At 39.4% G+C, this 17458-nt stretch overlaps 1 protein-coding gene across 1 annotated transcript in view; it reads right to left on the bottom strand.

The window, feature by feature from the left end:
- Positions 1 to 454: 454 nt before the first annotated feature.
- LOC126481349 (ubiquitin-conjugating enzyme E2 J1-like) overlaps positions 455 to 17458 on the bottom strand; it is a 65312-nt gene continuing 48308 nt past the window's right edge. Inside the window, exons 5-6 of the mRNA XM_050105047.1 lie at positions 1063 to 1177; positions 455 to 746 (exon numbers count right to left, since the gene is read on the bottom strand). Of these exons, the coding sequence (XP_049961004.1) occupies positions 528 to 746; positions 1063 to 1177 (334 nt within the window). The 3' untranslated portion in view covers positions 455 to 527. The remainder of the gene's footprint in view (positions 747 to 1062; positions 1178 to 17458) is intronic.

Raw genomic sequence — 17458 nt, forward strand, 5'->3', positions numbered from 1 at the left:
TAACAGGTCTGTCCCATCTATTCATACTCATTTTTTGAAATTCTATAATAACTTTATTTACAGTTTTACAGCAACACAAAGTGACTAGGAAGGATTTCTTACTTTCCTAAATCAAATATGAAAACATTTATTACACCATACAAGAAGAGTGTATTCCAGCTATTAAAGGATTATGAAAGCATGATAGACATCTCTAGAGCTCTGTACATTAGAGCAACAGAAGAAGCTCAGACTATAACATCACTGAGATAATGGGCATGGTTTTTAATAGACCTTTTGCTTCTAGACTTCCTCGAGTTGTTTCATTTCATACACAAGTTTATCATACAAAATATAACATATTTGTCTTTAGTACAATCTGGGCTCAATATACAGAAATATATTACATTTGTAGCAAAACAGAAAATTCCCTAATCAATAATCTAAATCTCTCCACCACTAAAAACAAAATATATTCTCATCTTTAATAAATGCAATATTTTTAATAAATCTCTCTTTACAGAAAGCTGTAAACAAGCAGAAGTAAATTAAAGGAGGAACACCCTCCGCACAATAAGAAATGCAATAGCTACAAGCAGAAACCAAACAAGAACAGTCATTCCTCGAGAATCACTACTGGCAGCTGAACTCCTGTCAGAACCAGCCATTTGTTCAGCTGGAATACCTTGCTGGACTAGTTCTGCTGTCACAACATCTGCTCGGCGCTGTCGCAAAGTACCATCTGCACTCTCGGATGGTTCCTCTCCCTGAGTAATTCAAGAAAATTTCATATTTTCTTCACATCTTACAAACATTATAGAATTCTGATTATTATGTTTAATAATGCCCTAAGAAATCATTTAGTTTCTCATCACAAAATAGACAACTTATCTTAAAATCATATGAACTCTTCCAAAAACTACTAATTTTAACTACAATCTGAACAATTAAGTGGCAAGATAGCATTGCTTCACAAAACACCTTGCAACTAACAACATTTTAATTACATACAGGAAAAAACATTTCCATTAACCAAAGTTACCTTTTACAAGCCACATTTCACATTATAGGTACAGAGCTTACCTTCAGAGCTATTTGCTTTATAAGGTTTGATTCTTCTTTTGTTGGTGGTAAGCATGTTGAATTTGACAAGTGCTCACAAATCTTTCCACAGTTCTGGCACTCCCACTGCTGTGACCTGCAACAATATAATAATGGACCCATTCCATAGCTTTTAATTCAAATTTAAGTCTAAAAACTGTACAAAAGAGTTATTTACATCCTTCAGGAATAGATTTTTGAATCCATAATGGTATCATTATTAACGAATACCTTCCACCTATTGTAAGACAACATAACAGCATAAAACATTCCAGCAGGGGAGGGGGGAGGGGGGGGGGGAGGGAACAAGTCACTTTCTGTAGCAGTATTGAAATAGCTCTAAGTCAGACCTTTATTTAATAACATTTTTCGTAAGGTCTAGTTGGCTGGTCACACTAAGCAAATGACTATCATAATACACCAACTGTTCACCTTGTGTTGCTTGGTTACTAATATATACCAGTTCCATGGAACATAAAGGTGTTGGAAAATTATTTATTGCATGTTAAGTTCCCAATAAAATGTTGTAGAATGTTCAAAAATGTTCTTTCCCACTAAGCTATAACTGAGACTATCACCAAGTAGAAAAGCAATCCTGAAAACTATGAATTTGACACTAATTTCATTTTTTGTTATTATTTTTAAATGTCAATCCCTTCTCACCCTCACAGGCCACATCTAGCAGTAAATGTTACAAGGACTGTCGCCAATGAGCCATGTGAGCATGAAAATTATGGATTTAACACTAATAATAGTTGTACACCTGCCCAGTGACAGCCATAAGTTTCTTTACATGAGAGTATTTTGTTTTCACTTAGTAATTTATGTATCTACAATGTTTGGTTGAAAATGTTCCTTGTGTTGCAAAGTTACATACATTGTTAAGTTTCATCCCTGCTCCACACCACTACTCTACAGAAAAGACAGGAAAGTGTATCAACATTGTAAGGGGTCCGTAGGCCCTTACCATAAGTTTGCACTCGGCACAGGTCGATAGGGCAAACAATCGATAGTGTCGGGTTGCGAGAGCGAGGGTAGAGTTGAGTCAGTTCCCAGGTTGCGGGCCGAGCCGTGCGGAGGCCGGTTGCTGTAATACAAGGCTTACCGACAAAGGGAGTGGCCATCGCCGCGGTTTAACCTCTTTGTGTTAGAATAATACAGGGAAGTGAAGAAGTATAACTGCGAGAGGGATCAGTGATATTCTGTGCCGATATTTTTGGTTTCGCATCTACCGCGCCGGCATCATTTGGATTGCAGTGTTGGATTGTATTAGCATGTGACGATTATGAATAACGAAGAAGCCTGTGCTGAGATTAGCCGTAGTTAAATATGTATGACGAAGGCAGTGGCTGTCTCCTTGTTTTTGTGTTTTTGAGACGAATATAGGTTCTTGATTAGTGAAGCTGTGTTGTTGTTCTTCTTGGTACCAGACATTTCATTATTACAGCATTGAGAAGGACAAAATGGAATGTAACAACTCCGTAGCAATCAAATCCGATTGCCAGCCCCATTAGGTACACGGTCACATTAATTAATTATTATTTGGGCTGCTATTCAGATCCCGATCGAGCGGGATACACAATTCGGAGGTGTTACACCCTTGGCTTACCGTGAAAGGAGAAGTGCAATTTTCGGACGAATCGTAAAGAACAATAGGTAATTTTACCTTGCTTAACGCAAGAAAATATTTTTCCAATTTCGGATGAAGACAGAGTATAAACTTTAAAATCGCGACAAGAAACAGTGCATTTTGAACAATACGAAGTAATAGCATCTTACGATTGTGACTAAACTTTTTCCTTGCCATATTAGATAAGAATAACAGTGTTGATAAACTGTGTTGTAATGTGCAAACGCGTAAATCCGCACGAAAAACTGTGAAAAGTGAACACTAAAGAAAGACACGTGTGAACATTACTATAGCAAAACGAACTAAGAATTCGTCACGAAAGCCTTAAAGAAGTATTTAGTGGTAATATTTTGACTGAAATTGCTTTTTGAATAGTGAAAATCGGACAGCTTCATGTGGACCCATAAACTGTTATACGGACGACAATGTATTGTGGCGACGCAATTATTGAGTGACGTCACGCAGACCCGTGTAGCAGCTGCGCCAAAGAGCTTCGATCTGCCAGGTGATTTCACACGTCATCTCAACTACCTGTGCAAGGAGTAGTTCAAGCACAGACGCACTACACCGACGGTCTTCAGCGTGACTTCGAGACACCGAGCGCCGACCCAGCATCTAGCGGCCGAACTACAAACTACGCCCGTCTGCAGCGCCACGGAGCGGCTGACGGAGAACTACGACGACTCGCCACAGATCTTCAGCGCGACTTCACGCGGCTCCGGCAGCAGTACAGCGCCACGCCCACTTCAAACGTAAAAACATCGCGACTCGTGGTAACGTCAGTTGGTGAGTGAAGACGACTGGTTGACATAACATTAAATTGTAGTGTGCAGTCTTCGCGGTAAATAAACATTTGTAAACTGAGTTTCGCGTTAGGAAAAGTGCCCAATTACAGTAATTTCCTAAAAGTTTGCGAAACATACTCTGAAATATAGCATACTTATTTATGCATACTGCGTTGTCTAAATGGTAATTATACAGATATGCTCATTGTTTTTGGGGATTTTACATTTATAGATTGTATGAGTGGTGTGATTTATCTTATTTAGAAAATTTTACATAAGCTGTGTATGTGACAATTGATATTTGAAGTTATTAGGTTTTGAGAGTTGTTATGTTCGGTATTCATACATATTGTATCAATTTTGGGATTAACTGAAGATACTGCAGTTACTGTTTGATTAGTTTCATGGTAATGAGGAGTGTTTTGGGTTACTAGAGGTTATTTTATATTACTTGCCTGTGCATTAAAAATAAACCAAACATGTCTACTGAAGATAAGCAAGTTTGTGAGGCAGTAGTTGAAAGGAAAGGGATAGGACAGGAAGACAGAGATGATTCAGGAATCAGTGGTTATGGATTGTCATTAGAAAGCCCATTAGCACATTCAACTAGTTATCCCGAGACACCGGGACGAACGACGAGAGATAAGCCAGTTTCAGAGGATGCCGATAGGTGGTCGATGTTGGTAGACTTGATAAAGAAAACTAACGCATCATTAGAGAAAGGTCTCAGAGAATCATTAAAGGAAGGTTTACAAGAAAATAAAGCATCATTAGAGAAAGGTTTACAAGAAACAAGAGAAGAAGGAAGAATATTCCGAGAATCATTAGAGAAAGGTTTACAAGAAACAAGAGAAGAGGGAAGAATATTCCGAGAATCATTAGAGAAGGGTTTACAAGAGATCAAAACGTCGCAGATGATGATGGAATGTAATCTGAAGAAAGAAATGCAGGAGTTACAAGAACGATTGAAGATGGACTTCGACGAGAGAGAGAGTAAGCTACAGAAGAATATAGACCAAATCAAGGGAGACGTGGAGAAGATGGAAGGAAAGTTAACAAAAAAGATGGAAGACGATATTGAAGAAACGAAAGCCGAATTGGGAGAAAGAATCAACGAAGTGGAAACAAATTGCAATCATCGAATCGCCGAGGTGACGCAGATACAGAAACAATGCAATGATGCGGTTAAGGGGATAGGAGATAGGCAAAACCAACTGGCTGTCAATCTGAGAAATGCTATAGCCGTGCAATGAGAAGAGGATAACAAGAGGGTTGCAATGGAGGTCAGGCAATTACAACAGGGAGTGCAGCAATTGGAGAGCAAGACAGAAGAAATTGATAAACGAATTAGCAATGCCACTTTAACCATTGGGGAAGGTAGAGTCGTTACCTTGATGAGCAGTGATAATCGGTACGTCCAAAATAATACAGGGCAGAAATTTAGACCAAAAGGAGGGTTGCACCCAATGATATTTATGAAATGGTTAAAAGGAGTTTTCCCAGCACATCTTAAAGACTCAGACAAGATTCAATTTGCAATAGATAGAATGGAAGGTGAGGCCTTCACTTGGGGAGTCAGGAAGAAGGAAGGGACTACTAGTTATGATCAGTTTGAAGAGGAATTCTTGAAGAAATACTGGTCCAAAAGTCATCAGTGTGCAGCAATTGAGGACTTACTCCACCGCAAGTCACTTAGTACATGGAGAGGAACGTTGAGAGAGTTTGCTGACCATTTGTGGGAATTGAACGAGACCTTGGAACAACCCCTGAGTGATGACGTAATGATATCAGCGATAAAAAGAAGAATGAGCCGGAGAATGCAAGAAACTGTATCCGGGAGCCTAATTAAAGATAGGGAGGCCTTGATGGAAATACTGGAACAGTTGGAATCTGTTCGATCACAGGAACACAATCAAGCTAATGATCAAAACCGAGGGGGAAGTAATGACCCAAGGAATCATTTTGGTAATTCGTCTAATTATAGAGGAAGAGGTGGTGGCCATAGGCACAGGAACCATGGTGGTGAACGGCAATGGAGAAATGATTGGAGAAGGAGTGAAGAACCAAGAGATCATGAGAGAGGATGGGATAGGCGAATGAATGACACAGTGCATATAGAAGAGGTGGAGAGACCGGAAAACTGAATGACACTCCAGATGAGGTCCGGTCAGGAGTGAGAGCTACAAGGACCAGAGTAAACCTACTAAGACACGACAATGGTGGAGATCTGAGAGAAGATCTACTGGAGGAAAGAAGTAGGATTCCCAAAGAACCCATACTACCCATGATAAGGATCAAGCTATGTGGACTGAATATCGAGGCGTTAGTCGATACAGGAAGTGAAGCATGTGCAGTGTCCAAGAGGTTATATGAACAGGTACTAAAAGCAAACATTAGCTTGCCTAGTTTCCCGGTGAGTGGAGTGAGAATTGTGAACGCGTTGGGTGCAAGGAGTAAACCTATTACAGAACAAGTGTTGATTACCTTCGAGATAGTGGGAGAAGAATACGAAGCAACATTTTTGGTGGTGGCCGGATTGAACACATCAATTATTTTAGGGATAGATTGGTTGAATGAAGTTGATGCAGTAGTGAGTTTTGATGAAGGTACTATCAAGGTCAAAGGAAGAAAGGGAGAAGAGAAGAGGTTAAAGTTTGCTGAGGGGAGTGCAATCGAAGAAGAGGAGGAATTCAGAAGGATAAATTTGTGTCATGAAGAGGAACCCACCATGGGATTCGGGGAAGAGGAACTAGAAGAAGAAGTGTTGATATACCTTGAGGGATTAGCACGAGAGAATAGACATAAAGAGGATAAGATCAATAAAAAGTTGGAGGAGATGACACACCTAGATGAGGGGACTAAGAGGAAATTAGCCACAGTATTATACAGGCATTGTAAGGTATTTTCTCAACGGCCAGGTATCATGAAAGGGGTGGAGTGTAAACTAAAGATAAAGAACCATAAACCGTTCAATATAAAACAGTATTCCATTCCCCAGGTGAACCGAAGAGCAGTAGATGAAGAGATACAGAGGATGATGGACCTTGGTGTTATAGAAAGGGCCAACAGTCAATATAACAAACCCCTATTTGTCGTTGATAAGAAGGATGGAAAGGTGAGGATAGTTTTGGATGCGCGAACAGTGAACAAAATCATCGAGCCGGAGCGGGACAAACCTGAGACTATAGAAGAACTGATTCAAAAATTCCGAGGAGCAAAGGTGCTTAGTAACATCGACTTAACTGCTGGTTACTGGCAAATATCATTGGCCACAGAGTCCCGCCAGTATACAGCATTTACTTATGGAGGGAGGTGCTATCAATTTAGAGTGTTGCCATTTGGGATTAATGTGTCAGTGTCTGAATTCATAAGAGCGATGGATAAGATACTAGGCGAGGAGTTACTTAAAAAGGTCACCGTCTACGTGGATGACCTCTTGATAGCAAGCGAATCATGGGAAGAACATTTGAATAGATTGGATGCAATCTTGGCAGCTTTTGAAAGTGCAGGGGTAACTGTAAACCTGGACAAGTCGGAATTTGGCAAATCAAAGATAAAATTCCTGGGCCATATAATATCCGAGGAGGGTATCTATCCTGATCCTAGTAAAATGGAGGCTATTAGAAATTTTCCGACCCCCCATAGTAAGAAGCAGTTGCGAGCATTCTTTGGGGTTTGTGAGTTTTATAGAAAATTTGTCAAAGGATCTATACTTAATGCCCCGAGTATGAGGGGATCGACCAAGGCGAGGATGCCGTGGCATTGGAGTGCAGAGTGCCAAACCGAGTTTGAGGGTATCAAGGAAGCACTATATAGTGCAGACATACTGTACCACCCGGATTTTTCCAAGGATTTTTATTTAGGAGCAGACAGCTCTGACTATGGACTAGGAATACATTTGTACCAAATGGAGAGGAGCGGAAATGGTGAGAGTGTAAGAACAATAGCGTTCGGTAGCAGAAGTTTAAATGCTTGGGAGAGGAAATATTCGATTACTGAAAGGGAGGCATTGGCAATTGTGTGGGGGTTTAAGCGTTTCTAGTATCATTTGGCCGGGAGGCATGTGAAAGTAGTGACTGACCATAAGGCCCTTACATTTCTGACTACAAGCAAGCTGAGGCATAGCAGACTAACGCGATGGGCCTTGGCATTACAGGACTATGACTTCGAGATAATTTATGAACCAGGAGCAACACATATAATACCTGATGCTTTATCAAGATTACCAGCTGACTCGAGAGGAATGTTGGTGGACAGGCCAGAAGGAGAAGGAGTTAGAATTAACCTGATGAAGGGAGTACAGTATGAAGAATTCATAAGGAAGTTCCTAAAGAATGTGCGCAGGGAACATAACGAGGACGAGAAATTAAAGACAATTAAAACCAAATACAGGTGTGCAGGAGAGGAAAGAATACGCACATTTTATTATATTCATAGTGGGATACTTTATAAAAGAAACAAGGAGAGTGAGGAGAACTGAAAACTCTGTGTGCCTGAGCATGTGGTAGAAAAATTAATTTGGTATACGCACTATAGTAATGCGCATTATGGACCGAAGAAGTGTCTGGAAAAGTTGAAGTTAGATTGTGCATTCAACAACATGGGAAGGCGTATACGTAAGATACTGAGTACATGTGACACCTGTCAAAAATCTAAAACGACTACAGTACACCATAAAGGATATATGCATCCAATTGTACCAACAGCAATTAAGGACATAGTTGCAGTGGATCTCTTTGGGCCACTTCCTGCCTCACGAGGGAATTACACACAAATCTTAGTAGTGGAAGAACTGGTTTCCAAGTACATAAAATTTTACCCGTTGAAGAAAGCCACTAGTAGAGCCATCATTAACCATTTTGAGAAAGACTATTTTCAAAAGGTGTGTATTCCTAAGCGAATTTTGAGTGATAATGGGTCACAATTTAGGTCAAAGGAGTGGACAGAGATGCTAAATGAGCACAGAATAGAGCAAATTGCCATTTCTAGGTATAGGCCAGCTTCTAACCCAGCAGAACGAACAATGAAGGAATTGAACCGTTTATGCCGAACATAATCATAGGAAGCATGGTTCATGGAAAGAATATCTGGAAGAATTTGAGCGGGTCAGGAATAACCTCCCACATGATTCTACAGTGTTTGCACCATGTGAAGTATTGCTCAATCAAGAACCCAACAGTATTTTTCGTGAGTTGTTAGTCTACTCACCAGGAATTTCATTGACTTGGGAAAGGAAATTGGAGCTAGTGGAATTAAGTATGAAGGAGAAAGCTAGGAAAAGACAGGAAAGACACGACAAGCTAGTGAAACCGATAACTTACCGAGTGGGAGACTTGGTACTAGTAAAGGTTCGTGCAAAATCAAAGAAAATAAACTCTGAAATACACTAATTCAATCACGTTTATAAGGGACCATACAGTATTATAAAAATTGGTCATCCTAACATGGTGGAGTTGGAATATGCACGGACAAAGAGAGTGCATGGTAAGGAACATGTGGAAAACATAAAAAGGTACTACTCACACGAGAACAGGGATAACCCAGATGAGGAAGGGGAACTCGATTAGGGCGAATGTCTGAAATGAGAGTGTTCAAGCTCCTTGATGTAGTTGGGTAAGACATGTTTAGAACATTTAGCTGTTAAACGGACATTTGGAAAAGAAGAATGTTTATTTGCATTGTGTTTTCTGATGTATTATAACTAGAACTTCATATTTCATATCGACGATTACCTGAGAATGGGTGTGAAAACCTGTAACAATTAATTTGTAATATAATAATTCATATGTCATGTGTTTACGTAATAATTTTTGATTGTATGTTGTGTGTTTCATTCAATATGGACTATAGAGGATTATTGCTGCTTGATAAAAAAAATTTTAATTTGGACAATGCCATGTTTATGAGATGTAATAACCTTTTGTAGAAATTATTGTGGAGGCAGCCCACTACCGGAGTCGAGGGATTATTTGGTGAATTGTAATATCATTTATTATTTACACTCTGTTTTGTTCAGATGTAGCAGTGTCTAATTCCCTTGCCGATTCTTTTACGCCGGAGGCTCCAAAGAAGTTTTCGAGGGCGGGGATGTAAGGGGTCCGTAGGCCCTTACCATAAGTTTGCACTCGGCACAGGTTGATAGGGCAAACAATCGATAGTGTCGGGTTGCGAGAGCGAGGGTAGAGTTGAGTCAGTTCCCAGGTTGCGGGCCGAGCCGTGCGGAGGCCGGTTGCTGTAATACAAGGCTTACCGACAAAGGGAGTGGCCATCGCCGCGGTTTAACCCCTTTGTGTTAGAATAATACGGGGAAGTGAAGAAGTATAACTGCGGAGTGATCAGTGATATTCTGTGCCGATATTTTTGGTTTCGCGTCTACCGCGCCAGCATCATTTGGATTGCAGTGTTGGATTGTATTAGCGTGAGATGATTATGAATAACGAAGGAGCCTCTGCTGAGATTAGCCGTAATTAAATATGTATGACGAAGGCAGTGGCTGTCTCCTTGTTTGTGTGTTTTTGAGACGAATATAGGTTCTTGATTAGTGAAGCTGTCTTGTTGTTCTTCTTGGTACCAGACATTTCATTATTACAGAATTGAGAAGGACAAAATGGAATGTAACAACTCCGTAGCAGTCAAATCCGATTGCCAGCCCCATTAGGTACACGGTCACATTAATTAATTATTATTTGGGCTGCTATTCAGATCCCGATCGAGCGGGATACGTAAATCGGACTTGTTACAACATGACAGCAACTGAAATGAATCAGTTCACATCTAGCTGGAGTTATATAAATGCCAAAATACAGAATGCACCTGGTTAATTCTACTCGTTATGAACCTACTGTATGCAGAATGTCTTGGAGGCTGATTTTATAAATGGAGGAACTACTTGCACATGGATAATAATGGTAACATCATTCCAAGAGAACATGGAGATTATGTCAAGCTGTTCAAAATTAGGTCATTAATGGAAACTCTGAGAAAGTTTATGCTGATCAGGCCAGAGGAGTACAACTCCTTAGATGACAAAAGGACATGGTCATGAGTCAGGTTGAAAATTTGATTAACATCAGAACCAGAGTCTATTTACTGATAATTAGTTTTCTTGAGATAACCTGGGAGAGCCCACTGAAAATATCACACAGTGGCCTATTAATGCTAAGCAGTATACAGACATCCTTTGGCTTACAACAGTGAAAGACTAGATATATTGCAGGTTTCTATTTTTGCAGTCAATATTATACAGTCCCAATAATGCCATTTGTAATCATACAATGGAAAATCCAGGACGAAAAGTAACAATATTATGAAAAAAATAGATGCTGAGTCGCAGATAAGCACAACACAAAGACTGTCAGAATGTGAGCCTCCGGCCAACTAGGCCTTTGTCATAAATAAAACACATTCACACACCCACAAACAACCACAGGTTCTGGCCTCAGTATCCAGAGATTGTGGTCATGTGTTGTCTATTTCTGATGAAGGCCTAGTAGGCCAAAAGCTCACTTTCTGACAGTCTTTCTGTTTGGCCTATTTGCAACTCAGCATCTCTGCTACAAGGTGCACAGAAACTACCCTTTTCACAATTGTAATCATTTTAGATTTTTAAAACTGAAATGTATTTTTATGATTAATATATTCCCATATATTTTAGGTTTTTTTCTCTCTTTAATCTTCCACTATGTGTGCCAATACACCAAAGTTTTCCTATAACTAGCTAAAACCCAGTCCCACATACTGTTCCTGCATTGTGTTGCCTGAAATCTCCCCCCCCCCCCCCCCAAATTGCCAGACCATTACATTACCCATCAACTAAACCCATCCTTCTACAATGACCTCTATCTATTCAAATCTTTAGCAGTCTGCAGCCCACACCAACATAGTCCTACAAAATCATATAACTTAGGCCCAAGCTCCCTTGTACTACCTCTGCTGCATCCATAAAATCCTCTTGCTCTGCAATCTCCATTTCCTGCATCCCACCTCCAAGACCGAAATCCTTGCAGTATGCACAATGCCATCTCGATCTATTCACCTCATAGTCTTGCCTTGGACTATCACTAACAACCACTACTACAAGAACCTCCATTATGTCAAAGCAGTAGGTGTATCAAAACAAAATGTCGAGACACTCTGCGACCAAAATGGTACTGAAACAGAGGATGACAGACTAGAGGCCGAAATACTAAATGTCTTTTTCCAAAGCTGTTTCACAGAGGAAGACTGCACTGTAGTTCCTTCTCTAGATTGTCACACACATTACAAAATGGTAGATACCGAAATAGATGACAGAGGGATAGAAACACAATTAAAATTGCTCAAAAGAGGAAAGGCCGCTGGACCTGATGGGATAACAGTTCGATTTTACACAGAGTATGCGAAGCAACTGGCCCCCCTTCTTGCAGCGATGTACCGTAAGTCTCTAGAACAGCGTAGCATTCCAAAAGATTGGAAAAGGGCACAGGTCATCCCCGTTTTCAAGAAGGGACTTTGAACAGATATGCAGAACGATAGACCTATATCTCTAATTTCGATCAGTTGTAGAATTTTGGACATGTATTATGTTCAAGTATAATGACTTTTCTGGAGACTAGAAATCTACTCTGTAGGAATCAGCAAGGGTTTCGAAAAAGACGATCGTGTGAAACCCAGCTCGCGCTATTCGTCCATGAGACTCGGAGGGCCATAGACACGGGTTCCCAGGTAGATGCCGTGTTTCTTGACTTCCGCAAGGCGTTTGATACAGTTCCCCACAGTCGTTTAATTAACAAAGTAAGAGCATATGGACTATCAGACCAATTGTGTGACTGGATTGAAGAGTTCCTAGATAACAGAACACAGCATGTCATTCTCAATGGAGAGAAGTCTTCCGAAGTAAGAGTGAATTCAGGTGTGCCGCAGAGGAGTGTTGTAGGACCGTTGCTATTCACAATATATATAAATGACTGGGTGGATAACATTGGAAGTTTACTGAGGCTTTTTGCAGATGATGCTGTAGTATATCAAGAGGTTGTAACAACAGAAAATTGTACTGAAATGCAGGAGGATCTGCAACGAATTGACACATGGTGCAGGGAATGGCAATCGAATCTCAATGTAGACAAGTGTAATGTGCTGCGAATAAATAGAAAGAAGGATCCTTTATCATTTTGCTACAATATAGGTCAGCAACTGGAAGCAGTTAATTCCATAAATTATCTGGGAGTAGGCATTAGGAGTGATTTAAAATGGAATGACCATATAAAATTAATCGTCGGTAAAGCAGATGCCAGACTGAGATTCATTGGAAGAATCCTAAGGAAATGCAGTCCGAAAACAAAGGAAGTAGGTTACAGTACACTTGTTCGCCCACTGCTTGAATACTGCTCATCGGTGTCTGTTTCGGACCAGAAATGGTTGACAAAAGAGAGAGAGAAGACCCAACAGAGAGCAGCGCGCTTCATTACAGGATCATTTAGTAATCGCGAAAGCGTTATTAAGGAGATGAGAGAGAAACTCCAGTGGAAGACTCTGCAAGAGAGATGCTCAGTAGCTCGGTATGGGCTTTTGTTGAAGTTTCGAGAACATACCTCCATGTACAATACGAGACTGGAATAGGAGGGAGAACCGACAGAGGTACTCAAGGTACTCTCTGCCACACATCGTCAGGTGGCTTGCAGAGTATGGATGTAGAAACAACCCAAACTTTCCCCTTATCAATCACAAAACCCTGCCTGCAGACCTACTACATCTATCACACCCACACAAGCTCACTCTCATCACCTTACAGAACCCAGAGTCCAAACAGGCCCACAACAAAGTGTTGAATCTGTCTTCCACAAGCTTCTGTCACACGAAAGTATAAGTCCTTTATAAAAGGCTCACCTTTTGGCCCACTCACAAATTTCTGCTGTGCTTCTTAAAGAACTTCTTTGCGTCTTCCAGTTCCTACAACGGAAACACTTCATTACAACCAACCCTACCAATCATTCTCTACCAAAAACCAATATCGAACCTGACTTAGTCAATTTACACATCCGTGTAGCCATGATCCACCTCCACTTCTCTTGAATTGTCCTTTGATAACTTTCCATACCTTCTCAAGTTCAAATCTTGCCGTATCTTCATTCACTAGATCCCCCCAACAATTAAACCAACCTCACAGCAACAGAAAGAACCACATTCCACCACCTAAAAACTATTCCCGACCTTACAACACTATCTGCTGACAAAGGCTCCACCACTGTGTCTATTAACCACAGGGATTAGCTGGCTGAGGGGCTCCTCCAGTTATCAGGTACACCACCTACAAGCCCTGACATAATGAACCCATTCCAGAAATACAGCATGATCTCCAGCCCTCCTCAAACTCCCAAGTTCATTCCAGAAACTCTCCCCTGAATCCATCTCCCTCCTCATCGCCTTTATTCCCTGGAATCGTACCTACTACGTGCTTCCTAAAATACATATACCCTATGACCCAGGATGTCCACCTGCTGCTTGACTTTCCTCCCACACTTAGAGAATCTCTGCCCTTGTGGACCAACACCTTCTGCTTATCACCAGAACCTACTTCCCTATATGAAAGACACTAACCATTACATCTACCTAAGCTCAACATTTCCTGTCCCTTTATCACCTGGCAACCTGCTTGTCACTGTTGCAAACCTCCCTATGCTCAAACCTCCCCAACGCCCATGGTCTTTCCTTTACCGAACACTACCTCTTTCAGTGCAAACTGACAACAAATATACAACCTTCTGCCAGGTCACCTGGACCAACTATATCCTTACCCACAATTAATTCTCCTTTGAAGGCGTCAGCTGCAAACAAATTCATGGCACAGCAATGGATACCTTCATGACCCCACCCTATGCCAACCTATTCATGAGCCACCCAGAGGAATCCTTTCTAGCCACCTAGAATCCCACACTCCTCACTTGAGTCACATTAACTGATGGCATCTTCATGACCTGGACTAACGGGGATAATAAGCGCCATTTTAATACAGAAATATTTCTTCACATTTCTGTCTTGGTGGCGAGTCTAAGGAGTTGGAGGACTTGACAGCTCTATGATATACTGGAGAGGGTGGGAAGTTAACTGGCTACTGAACTCATTTTATAACTTTACTACCTTACTGCTCGCTGCTATGCTCATGTGGACTATGGTCTGCACAGATGTTTTTCTTTTCCTTCAATAGAAATTTTATGTTGTTCACAAATTGTAACACCGTCTAAACTTTTCACACTAATTAAGACAGTAGAAACAGTCTTTTCTGAATGTACTTATGACCAAAAAGCTATTCTGGTAATGGAGTCCTAGGTATTTTGTTGATCATGGCTTTTGTGTTCTTGTGGTGATATTTCCACAGAAATTTTTGTCCCCTAACTCATATTTCCTTGTATCTAACCAAGAAGTGAAATATCAGTTTTCATAGATTATGCTTTACATTTTTTTAAAAATATAAAACTTTTCATTCCCTATTTCACTGCTTTGGGGAGTTGATTTTTCAAAAAAATTGAAAAACATATTTTTTTTATTTCTAACCGAGAAGTCAAATACCAATTTCCATAGTTGTAGCTTTAAAAATGATTTGGTATTTCTTTAATAATGATTTATTTTCAAAACGATATCCAACCACTAATGGTTGAATTACCAAAAATGCTGACACATATTTGTTATTTATAACTGAGAAAACAACTATCAATTTTCCTAGCTCAAGCTACAAAATTGTCTTAATAGCAACATTTTTCAAAAAGCCTTTCATCCCCTATTTCACCCCCCTTAGGAGTAGAATTTTGAACAATACCTTCTTAAAAGATGCCTACTGTATAAAATCCACACCTTATCCAAATTTCAAATTTATATTCTTTATTTCAGTTTCTATTCTTAGCACTTTGTTCTGGACGATGATGAATCAGGCCCTATTTCACCCCCTTGGGGGCTCAATTTTCAAAAATAGTGTAATGTGTATCTTTTTTATTTCTAACAGAGAAGCAAACTACAAATTTTCATAGGTTTTGCTTAAAAAATGGTTGCATAATAAAACATTTCTATAAAAAATTTCATCCTCTATTTCATCCCCATAGGAACTGAATTTCATGAAACAGATATTTCATATATTTCTAATTGAGGAGCCAAATTCAAGTTTTCATGCTTTCATAATGAAATATTCTCATGAAACATTTCATCTCCTATTTCACTTCCTTAGGGGTTGAATTTCCAAAAAACCGAAACTTTTTTTTTTTTTTAATTATAAAGAATGTAGCAACCAGTAGCGGAAACATAATTTATTTATGCATGTTTCCGCAACTGGTTGCTACATTCTTTATAATTTTATATTCCATAGTCGCTGCACAGAAAGGGAACCTTATGGAGTCCAACATTCAGCAATTTTTTTTTTATTTGTAACCGAGGAGCTAAATAGCAGTTTTCACACATGTAGCTTTAAAAATACTTTAGCAGCTTGTTAATACTGGTTTACATTTTTTAAAATTTCCCCCCACTATTTCATCTCCATAGGGATTAAATTTCCAAAAATGCTGAAACACGCATTTCTTTATTTCTCACCAATTAACCAAATACCAATTGTTATAGGTCTAGTTTGAAAAATCCCTCAGTAGGAACATATTTTTAAAAAACTTTTCATCCCTCATTTCACCTCCTTAGGGTTGGAATTAAAAAAATCCCTTCTGAAACAATGCCAACAGTATATGATTAACATCCTCTGCAAATTTCAAGTTTCTATTCTTAGTGGTTTCGGATGGGTGATAAGTCAGTGAGTGAGTCAGTCATTCAGGACATTGCCTTTTATGTATAGAGATTAATACTAAACAAAAAGTATCATGGAACCCAGAGCATTTCATTCCTTATAACGGTAGAATTAATTACGCAACTAGCTGTTTGCAGCCATGCATTGCTGTGGCTCATCTGACTAAATAGGAAAGAAAGGAAAGAGAAACCCCATGTTTCTAATATGTATGGGAATTGAACATACATCCTAATCTTCTCTCTCTCTCTCTCTCTCTCTCTCTCTCTGCCCATCATCTCCTCTCCTCTTTGTTCATCACCTCCTCCTCTCTTTCTCCATCGAGTCTTGTGTAAAAATTTAAAGTTAATTAGTCAAGAACTTTTCAAGATTTTTGATAATAATCTTTACCCTTATAAATTACATATTTATTTGTATACTACATATGTTAAAATTAGGTATATAAAAACAGATGCATATTCTAATGCAGTATTGTGTCAAAATTTCCAAGCGATCAGAGATTTACAATTTTGTACAAATGAACCTTTACATTTTTGCTGATTTTCCCCTATAATTACTACATACATATTTATGTAGTATATGTGGTGCTACAGTAGGTATGTAAAGACACACACATATTTGAATGCAATGTTGTGTCAAAATTTCAAAGCAACTGGTGAGGAAATTATGGAGATTTAACAGGAGTATGAAAGATGATGTGGGTATAAAATGTAGAATTGTTTTTCTTTTGATATACAAAAATTGTTGTTGGAGTTTTCTCTTTAATCTGATGTATGTTTCACTGATTTTAGAAGACTAAGTATTTTTAATTTATTTGAAATAATGTATTGTACAAGTAATTTCTACAGGTTCCATGAGCACTTTTTCAGTTATGACAAGATCTCTCACGAACTATTTGCTCTAGAAGGTGGTGATTTATGTTGATTTAAAGTAAGCATTCTGCTGCATAGGTTGGCTGCATTGGTTGCTCTGATATCACTTTCTATCTGTGATATAGCACATGGGAGCACTCACATTTTGTAAGTTGTGCTATACCTTTTGTTGTGTATATTTGGACTTGTTGCTCCTTGAGCTGTGTTTCTCTCTTTAATATGATTCCATCAAAGGAAATATTTAAGAAGAGACGGAATAATAAGGGAAACAAATTCTACAGAAATATGTCCAGGTGGAAGTTTGCATTCAGAGACTGAGGTTAGGGCAAGCAACAACGAA

Source organism: Schistocerca serialis, chromosome 1, assembly GCF_023864345.2.
Source record: "Schistocerca serialis cubense isolate TAMUIC-IGC-003099 chromosome 1, iqSchSeri2.2, whole genome shotgun sequence".
Classification (NCBI taxonomy): Eukaryota; Metazoa; Arthropoda; class Insecta; order Orthoptera; family Acrididae; genus Schistocerca; species Schistocerca serialis.